This window comes from Triticum dicoccoides, chromosome 2B (assembly GCF_002162155.2).
Source record: "Triticum dicoccoides isolate Atlit2015 ecotype Zavitan chromosome 2B, WEW_v2.0, whole genome shotgun sequence".
Taxonomy (NCBI): domain Eukaryota; kingdom Viridiplantae; phylum Streptophyta; class Magnoliopsida; order Poales; family Poaceae; genus Triticum; species Triticum dicoccoides.
This window is the reverse complement of record NC_041383.1, coordinates 252,276,716-252,286,912: the sequence shown is the minus strand read 5'-3', so window position 1 is coordinate 252,286,912 and position 10,197 is coordinate 252,276,716. Positions and strand designations below refer to the sequence as shown.

The 10,197-nt window shown below is 46.5% G+C and overlaps 1 protein-coding gene across 1 annotated transcript; it reads left to right on the top strand.

Moving 5' to 3' along the window:
• Positions 1–5,610: 5,610 nt before the first annotated feature.
• On the top strand, positions 5,611–9,957 carry LOC119363369 (probable mixed-linked glucan synthase 3). Its single transcript, XM_037628707.1, has 4 exons — positions 5,611–5,709; positions 5,826–6,115; positions 7,326–8,067; positions 8,188–9,957. Exons 2-4 carry the CDS (start codon positions 5,829–5,831, stop codon positions 9,790–9,792), a joined length of 2,634 nt encoding a protein of 877 aa, XP_037484604.1. The 5' UTR covers positions 5,611–5,709; positions 5,826–5,828; the 3' UTR covers positions 9,793–9,957.
• Positions 9,958–10,197: the final 240 nt, after the last annotated feature.

The following is a 10,197-nucleotide window of genomic DNA, read 5'->3' as shown; positions in this document are numbered from 1 at the left end:
GATAATAAGATAAGATAAATATTTTTGGTATTTTTATGATATAGATTGGAAAGTAAAGATTGCAAATAAAATTAGATCGGAAACTTATATGATAAAAGATAGACCCGGGGGCCATAGGTTTCACTAGTGGCTTCTCTCAAGATAGCATAAGTACTACGGTGGGTGAACAAATTACTGTCGAGCAATTGATAGAAAAGTGCATAGTTATGAGATTATCTAGGCATGATCGTGTATATATGCATCACGTCCGCAACAAGTAGACCAACTCCTGCCTGCATCTACTACTATTACTCCACACATCGACCGACTCCTGCCTGCATCTAGAGTACTAAGTTCATAAGAACAAAGTAACGCGTTAAGCAAGATGGCATGATGTATAGGGATAAACTCAAACAATATGATATAAACCCCATCTTTTTTATCCTCGATGGCAACAATACAATACGTGCCTTGCTGCACCTGCTATCACTGGGAAAGGACACCGCAAGATTGAACCCAAAGCTAAGCACTTCTCCCATTGCAAGAAAGATCAATCTAGTAGGCCAAACCAAACTGATAATTCGAAGAGACTTGCAAAGATAACCAATCATACATAAAAGAATTCAGAGGAGATTCAGATATTTCTCATAGATAAACTTGATCATAAACCCACAATTCATCGGATCTCGACAAACACACCGCAAAAAGAGTTACATCGAATAGATCTCCAAGAAGATCGAGGAGAACTTTGTATTGAGATTGAAAGAGAGAGAAGAAGCCATCTAGCTAATAACTATGGACCCGAAGGTCTGTAGTAAACTACTCACAACTCATCAGAGAGGCCTTGGAGATGATGTAGAGGCCCTCCGTGGTGGATTCCCCCTCCGGCGGAGCACCGACGAAGGCTCCAAGATGGGATCTCGCGGATACAGAAGGTTGCAGCGGTGGAATTAGGTTTTCGTGGTGCTCCTAGATGTTCTCGGGGTACGTGGGTATGTATAGGAGGAAGAAGTAGGTCAGTGGAGCCTCGAGGGGCCCACGAGGGTGGGGGGCACGCCCACCCCCCAGGGCGTGCCGGGCACCCTCGTGGCCGCCTCGACTGCTTCTTGACGTCCACTCCAAGTCTCCTGGGTTGCGTTTGTTCCAAAAAGATCTCTCCCAAAAATTTCATTCCGTTTGGACTCCGTTTGATATTTCTTTTCTTCGAAATACTAAAATAGGCAAAAAAACAGCAATTCGGGTCGGGCCTCTAGTTAGTAGGTTAGTCCAAAAAATGACATAAAAGTGTAAAGTAAAGCCCACAAACATCCAAAACGGGTAATATAATAGCATGGAACAATCAAAAATTATAGATACATTGGAGACATATCAGCACTATGTCAATAGGTTAGTCCCAAAAAATGATATAAAATGTTATAAAATGATTGTAGAACATCCAAGAATGATAATATAACAGCATGGAACAATCAAAAATATAGATACGTCTCTCCGACGTATCAGCGCTCCCACGCCTGCTTCTGACTGCTCTAGCCCACCCCAAAACCCATCATCCCTCCCTAGCGAGCTTCCCGCCCTGCGCCTGCTACCCGCATTCATGCCTCTATAGAGCGCACCGCCCCACATTGAAGACGGCTAAGGGCAGACGCGGCCTCTCACTGCCTCTATCATTGTAGCAGCGTGCCCGCTGAGGGCGCCACCTGCTGCATGCCCGGCTGAACACGCCTCTTCACCTCATTCAAGTGTCTCCATTAAATCTGCGTGGAAGCCGAGAAACCTACTCCCACCACATGTTCGTTGACGAGCGGACCGGCATTAAACGCAACATCGGGCATGCTCCTCATGTCTGCCCTCTATTTAAACGATAGCTGACATCGGGCAAGAATTGCACAAATACACCGCTACCCATCTCCTCAATCATTTTCTCCATCCTTTCGATGGCATCCGAAGAGTAGTTCTCTGACATAAATGCCCAACCGAGCCGGCCGAATATGAGCGAGGCAACTCATTGCTCCACCTCCCTCGCCTAGCCCGATGGAGCAAGTTGCTGCGCCAAGCGGGCGCGTGGTTCAACAACTCACCGCTCCAAGCTAGCTCTTGAAGGAGTAGTGAGTTGCTCTCGGCCAGCATGGGCATCGTCATTGTCGTGGATGACCCCGTGTTATAACGCGCCTCCCGTGCCTGTGAACGCGCCATTCGCCGTCAACGCGCATGTAACCGTGCCCTGTCGGGAGAGAAAGATGCCGGCTGCATGGAGATCGACGAGTTGGTCGCCAGCGCGTCTGTGTCCACCGCCAACATCGACGAAAAATAGAACAAGAGAGTCTGCCGCCCTTTGGGTCCTAGGAAGGCCACCGCCGGCGTGTGGCCGACTTGCACAGCCGATGACTTGCCCGGTTCTTCAGCGTAGAACATCGTCAAGCCCCCCCCCTCCCCCGCCATTCCCATCCGACTGAAGCATCAACCGATGGTTCCACTCCGATTAGCAGTGGGGAAGAGAGCCACCCTTTGCGCTGAAGCATATACCTCCAGGGCTCCCGGCAGTCTGGTGAGCGGGTTACCGGACATGGGGAAGACATAAAGATCTATTGCGGCCGGCCATAGACTAGTGTAGTGTATCCGTGTCGTGGGAGTGGAGCTCCGCGCGACCGTACGTACATAAAGTTTTACCTTTTTAGTTAAAATATGTCCAAAATGTAAACGTTTTCGCCGTTTTGTATGAAATTCGACCGTGTTTGCATGAATTTCAGCCGGTTTGTTGTAAAAGTGTTCAAAATGTATGTAGCTACAGTTGGATGACGGCCTCCCGCATCCGTGTCTGTGTACTGGCCCCCTATCCGCTGATGAATGCGGGAGAAAATTTGCGGGTCGCCTTGGAGATGCCTAAGAGCATCTACAGCCGGGCGCCTCAACTCCGCCTCAAACATCCGGGCGGGCGACCTGATCACTGACCGATCATGAAATTTTGATCCAAACGGGCGCCTCAAATGGGCCTCAAACGCCCGGGCTGTCCGGCACCCCTCATATCCAGCCAAAATATAGGGCAGATATGGGGTGGCTCGTGTGCTCCCGGGCGCGTCCGCCATGTCAGCCTGGCCCACCCCGACCCACTCCATCCCTATAAATATCCCCAATCCGAAAACCCTACTCCACTCCGCTCTCGCTCTGTCTCTTCTGCTCCTCCTCTGATTTCTCCGATTCGATTCTGTCCGACGACTCTGGGGACCATGTCGAACTCCGGCAGCCGCTCCGACTTTGACTCGACATCGACGAGGAGCTGGCCCTCTGCATTGCCCTCGAGAGGTCCAAGGTGGACACATGAGGTAGTTTCGGATCTGCTGCCTCGCCTCTCCCCCGCTGGTGCAGCGACGAGCCGGCGTTGGCCACTCCTAGCCCGCGCGTAGCTCCGCGAGGTCCACACAGTCCGCGCCTCCCCGCCCCGCCCCCTGCCCCCGCCGATCGCTGCTTCACGCGGGCAGCGGTGGGTGCTAGTGCCGGCACCACTGGGCCGGACGCGCACGCCGGATCGAAGGCACGCGCCGCCCGCCGCGTGAGGTAGCAGGCAAGGGAGACGAAGGCGGAGGAGCAGTACATGCGCCACCGCCGAGCGTTGCTGGCAGAGACCGACGAGGACGAGCGACTCCTGAGACGGCGACGACCACGACGCCTCGTCCGATGACTCGAACGATCTTCCACTAGCTGCGGGTGCCTACAACAGTGCCGTCGACCATAAGGGGAAAGAGCTGGCGAGGAAGTGGTGGAGATTTGTCTTCTTCACTTTAATTTCAAGTTTCTAGATGTAGTTTGACCTTGTCCGTCGTATTATGTGCATTATGTGAACTTTGGCTATTTTTTGAAGACCCGCTGTAGTTAACGGATTGTGCATTCGTATGCCTGTTTCTATGTCTGCTCATGATCTACGTAGTTTTTATCAATGTCGCATGGTTTAGTATTGATATATGGGGTCGGATATGAGATACGTAGATGTGGACGACGAAATTTGAGAACTGGCAGGTCAGTGCCCGCAAAAGCGTCCGTCTATGGACGTTTGAGGGGCCGGATTTGCCATGTCCGTCTGTAGATGTTGTAACGGACTTATTTTAGGGCCCGGCAATAGGCTCTAAAAAGAAAATCATTCAACCTGAATAGTGAGCTATATCAAAAGCAATTCCTAGAGTTACTTCAGCTCGGTTCGTGCTAAATAATGATAATGTCGCCCGCGAAAAAATTAACGACAATGTTAGAAACCCTTTCAATTTTGTGTGTCAAAAACACATCTAGCTGCCAGGAAAAGACGACGATGAGGCACATCTGTCAGACATCGTAAGAACGTGGCACGGCACCCCCGCCACATCGCTAGTTGTATCTCTCCCTACAAACAGGAAGCGTGCCGCGCGTGCGTAGAAGAAGATTCGAGCAGTTGAGGCCCGCACCATCTGTGCGAGGAGAAAGACGAGGGTGCACTGCTGCAAGCGTTGCACACGACGGATTGGCTCCAAGGACGCCACTCGCCGTCAGCCTACCTCCTGTTTTGCTTGTATGCGTTGGTGCTACGATCGTGATATATTGTCGCTTGTACTGCCGGTACTTCGCCTTCCACCGTCCCACGTTCTTCAACAAACGACTGTAGTTTTTTGTGTTGAAACTGTAATGTTGTTATGTTGCCTAGCTTCAACAGACGTATGTTGTTATCCACGCCACGCGTATTTACCATAGTATTGTTTTTACACTATTAATAACTTTTGTAAAATGATCTTAGTCTGGTCGTAATGAGAGCATCATAGCTAGTATCATGCATGCCAAGTAGGCAATTTTGATGATGTGGCATAGAATTAAATGAAGAAAGAGATGTTGAGTATCATACAATTATACTGTATCATAATAAATGCAATGCTATGTGTCATGCATGGCAATAAATAAAGTCATCTATGATACTAGTACATGATACTATGCATTAGGCTGGCCATAGTGGAGGTAACATAAGTAATATCATGCACTTGGGACTCGCAAACATGCTTATGTGGCAGACAATTAAAAAAGAGAAAGATAATAACATAGATAGATACCATAACATAATAAATGTGTCATGCATGGCAATAAAATGAGACCACCTACGATACTAACCTATGATACTATGCACTATACAGATACTAACATAGACTAATAACATATGCATGCTATTAGTCTAAGTTACTAGTATCACACACTAGTACCATATGCATGTTTTACTAACTTATGATACTACCCATTACAAGCTGCCTTATATCGTGGAACGAGGGGAGCAGTTACCACACCTTAATGGCCATTTGTCCTCATAGTGACACGTCATGTCCCGTTACTGTTCATCATGTGCGTCGGTCCAGATACTTGGAACCTGATGTGTGGCAGTGCATCTGTGCATGCGTTGCACGCCAGCTGTACCAGCTTAGGCCCCGCTCGCAACGTCGGTGGGCCCCTAAATACCCCCTAAAGAATACACATATCAAGGCGTCGTTTTCCAGCTGGAAATCATATGCAACCGGTAATATACATCTGTAAATTAAATCCGGTTGTGCAAATTTACAACCATGCCAAGCGGGCCTTAGCTGGACATGCGAGAGTGTGTATATAATACACCCGTGACCTCCTTTCTATACCGTACCGTGCAAAGCACTGTCTCCTCTTTCTCTCCATTTCTTATTGGCTCCGGCACCGCACGTACGCGGAGCTAGCTAGCATTATCATCGCCCTCAGGTACGTATTATTGCTTACCTTATCATATCTCTGTGCATGCGGTGACAGTTGAGCGCATTAGCACAAACATCGAGGCAGGATTTCCTACCATTTATGTGCATGCACGTACCATGCAGGCAATGACGACGTCGCCGGCGACAGCTGCCGGCGCCGCCACCGGACTCACCGAGCCACTCCTCTCGAACGGCAACGGCGTCCATGCAGGAGCACTGGTCGTCACGCCGGTCGTGGCCAATGGTCACGGCGGCGACAAGCTGAAGGGCGACCTGAAAGCCAAGGACAAGTACTGGAAAGACGTCGACCAGCCGGACGACGTGGCGGCAGCGCCAGACCTGGAGAATGGCGGCGGCCGGCCGCTGCTGTTCTCGAACAGGAGAGTCAAGAATATCATCCTGTACCCGTACAGGTGGGCTTTCCTCCTTGTAATTCGCTCTGCAGTGCATCTATCTTCAGTAATCTACGGGGCCTAGCTTGGTGGATGTTTTTAAACTGATAGCAAATTTTGTGTCTGAAATATAAAATCCAATGAACTTTATCTTAAATCTCCGTAAGCAACATCAGTTTCAAGTGTTTGAGGCAAAGGACCTTTCAATATTAACTGAGAGAAAACTTTTCTGGGTTGAAACGAAAGTATTAATCAACGTTTGCTTTATTCTCTGTAATTGCACTGTAAAGTACACCAAACTGATAAGAATTACTAAACGGAGGGAGTAATGACCAAACGTTTGTTTTATTCTTTGTAATTGTCGATCAAAGTTTGTTTGTTCATAGGACTTATATGTTTTTCTTTCGGGAAGCATGGACTTGTAGTTTATGTGACAAGATTACAAAGTCTAGTTCCGTAGAAAAGTACCCTGTTTATTTTTGTGAACAGACTATATAGAATATGGCCTACAGATGCGAACCATATACAATACAATGCACATATATAATAGATTTTAAAAAGTACATATATAATATAATTTATTAATACATTTGGTCATTTATGGGCTACATATAAGAGACAAATATGTGTGAATCTTCTACTGCTATCATGGGTCGATAAATTTTAGTAGAAATACATTCTGGTCATTTATGGGCTACATAAAAAGACAAATATGTGTATCAAAAGTGAATCTGGTGCTCGCTACTATGGGTCAATCAATTTTTTTAAGGTGTGCAGCTTGCACATTAATGTGTTTTTAGTAAAAATTTACTACTAAAAATATGTAGAACAAATCAATGTGTAGAAGTGGAAAAAAAACATCAGACTCCTTGGAGCATGGGATCCAAACAACCACACTCTTCCGAAGTCCTGATACATTCTCGTTTGACATAGATCGATTTGTGCTCAGAATATAAAATGAAATAGCCCATGTTAATAAACACAAGTACTACTTCATCCGATCCGAAATATAAGTTTTTTTAGAGATTCCAATATGAACTACATACGGGGCAAAATAAATGAATCTACACCCTAAAATACAACTATATACATTTGTATGTAATTCACACTGAAACCTCTAAAACACTTACATTTAGGAACGGAGGGCGTAGTAGGCACTTGCATAGCTAGACTATACATTTGCAAACATTTGCATGCACTGATTGCATTTTTCTCCTCTCATGATAAACAGGGTATTGATCCTGATACGAGTAATCGCCGTCATCTTATTCGTCGGATGGCGCATCAAGCATAATAATTCTGATGTCATGTGGTTTTGGGTGATGTCCGTCGTCGCAGACGTGTGGTTTAGCTTATCATGGCTAAGCTACCAGCTCCCAAAGTATAATCCCATTAAAATGATACCCGACCTTGCTACACTCAGGAAACAATTTGACACACCAGGAAGTAGCTCCCAACTGCCAGGCATCGATGTCATTGTCACCACTGCTAGTGCTACTGATGAGCCCATATTGTACACCATGAACTGTGTTCTCTCTATCCTTGCAGCGGACTATCACATTGGCAGGTGCAACTGCTACCTATCAGATGATAGTGGCTCATTGGTCCTCTATGAGGCACTCGTTGAGACTGCAAAGTTTGCTGCTTTGTGGGTTCCCTTCTGTAGAAAGCATCAGACTGAGCCAAGAGCACCAGAAAGGTATTTTGAACTTGAGGGCCCGTTGTGCGGAGGGGCCTCACATAAGGAGTTCATTCAGGATTATAAGCATGTGCGCATGCAATATGAGGAGTTCAAGAAGCATTTAGATATGCTTCCTAACACCATCCGCCAAAGGTCAGACATTTACAGTAAAACAGGAACAAAGGATGAAGATGCAAAAGTGACTTGGATGGCTGATGGAACACAATGGCCAGGCACATGGGTTGACCCAGCAGAAAAACATAGGGCTGGGCACCATGCAGGAATTGTTAAGGTATAGAAGTCTTTTAAAGTAACTATTACTTTTATAACATATGTAGTACTCTTTTGTAATCTAGATTGGCAAGCAACATTTCATTTTCTAACAAATATGTAACTTGATTCTTAATAACAGATTGTGCAGAGCCATCCAGAACATGTGGTTCCACTAGGCGTACAAGAGAGCAATGACAACCCACTCAACTTTGACGATGTTGATATGCGCCTGCCGATGCTGGTATATGTGGCTCGTGAAAAGAGCCCAGGTGTCGAGCACAACAAAAAGGCAGGTGCTCTGAATGCAGAGCTACGTATCTCAGCTCTACTCTCTAATGCACCTTTCTTCATCAACTTTGATTGCGACCACTACATCAACAATTCAGAAGCCCTGCGTGCAGCTGTTTGCTTCATGCTAGACCCACGGGAAGGGGATAATACTGGATTTGTTCAGTTCCCACAAAGATTTGATAATGTTGACCCAACAGACCGGTATGGAAACCATAATCGAGTCTTTTTTGATGGCGCCATGTACGGCCTCAATGGTCAACAAGGGCCTACTTACCTTGGCACAGGTTGCATGTTTCGCCGCCTTGCACTCTACGGTATCGATCCACCTTACTGGAGAGCCGAGGACATGATAGTCGACAGTAACAGGTTTGGTAACTCATTACCCTTCCTGAACTCTGTTTTAGCAGCCATAAAGCAAGAAGAAGGTGTCACACTACCACCACCGCTAGATGATTCATTTCTTGAAGAGATGACAAAAGTAGTGTCATCTTCCTATGATGATTCGACAGATTGGGGTAGGGGCATTGGCTACTTATACAATATGGCAACAGAAGACATAGTAACAGGATTTCGCATCCATGGGCAAGGCTGGCGCTCCATGTATGTTACCATGGAACGTGAAGCATTCCGTGGCACTGCACCCATCAATCTAACAGAGCGCCTCCGCCAAATAGTGCGATGGTCTGGTGGTTCCCTAGAGATGTTCTTCTCACACATTAGCCCTCTGTTTGCTGGCCGTCGACTCAGCTTGGTGCAGAGACTCTCGTACATTAATTTCACTATCTACCCACTGACATCACTCTTTATCCTAATGTACGCCTTCTGTCCAGTGATGTGGCTTCTTCCAACAGAAATACTGATACAGAGACCATATACCAGGTACATTGTGTACCTTCTCATCGTCATTGCGATGATCCATGTGATTGGCATGTTTGAGATAATGTGGGCAGGAATCACATGGTTGGATTGGTGGCGCAACGAGCAATTTTTCATGATTGGCTCGGTAACTGCATATCCAACAGCGGTGTTGCACATGGTGGTGAATCTCCTTACAAAAAAAGGTATACACTTCAGAGTCACCACAAAGCAACCAGTGGCTGATACAGATGACAAGTATGCTGAGATGTACGAAGTGCATTGGGTGCCCATGATGGTACCGGCGGTTGTGGTATTGTTTTCCAACATCTTGGCTATTGGTGTTGCGATTGGTAAATCAGTCTTATACATGGGGACATGGTCTGCAGCGCAGAAAAGGCATGGTGCACTGGGTCTGCTATTCAACATGTGGATTATGGTGCTCCTTTACCCATTTGCATTGGCAATTATTGGAAGATGGGCCAAGAGAACTGGAATCCTCTTCATCTTACTACCCATTGCTTTTTTGTCCACCGCATTAATGTACATTGGCATCCATACATTCCTTTTACATTTCTTTCCATCCATGTTGATATAGAAAGTACCTTAGCATACTATTCTATGGACCACTATGACAAATGAAGATATCTCCTTAAGGAAGGCACTTAAGTAGTTGAACTTGTATATTGTGGCATAGTAACATATTTCAGGACTTTTGAATGGCAGAAAACTGCAAAAAACCATGGGTGTTCCCGCAAAAAAATCATGGTTTCTAATTGGTGCATGCTAGCGTGTAGGGATCGGACTCGAAAATGGAGATGGGGTGGCACAACAGCTAGATGTTTTTCAGAAAGCTTATAGATCTAACATCGGGTTTTTAGCATTCCGAGCGAACGCCATCAGACATGTTGTATCCCATGGACGAATCCCAAAGTGTTTGCTCCCGCACACCCCTCCGAGCAAACTACATTCTGGCGGTAGTACACGGTTTGCTCTGGATGGC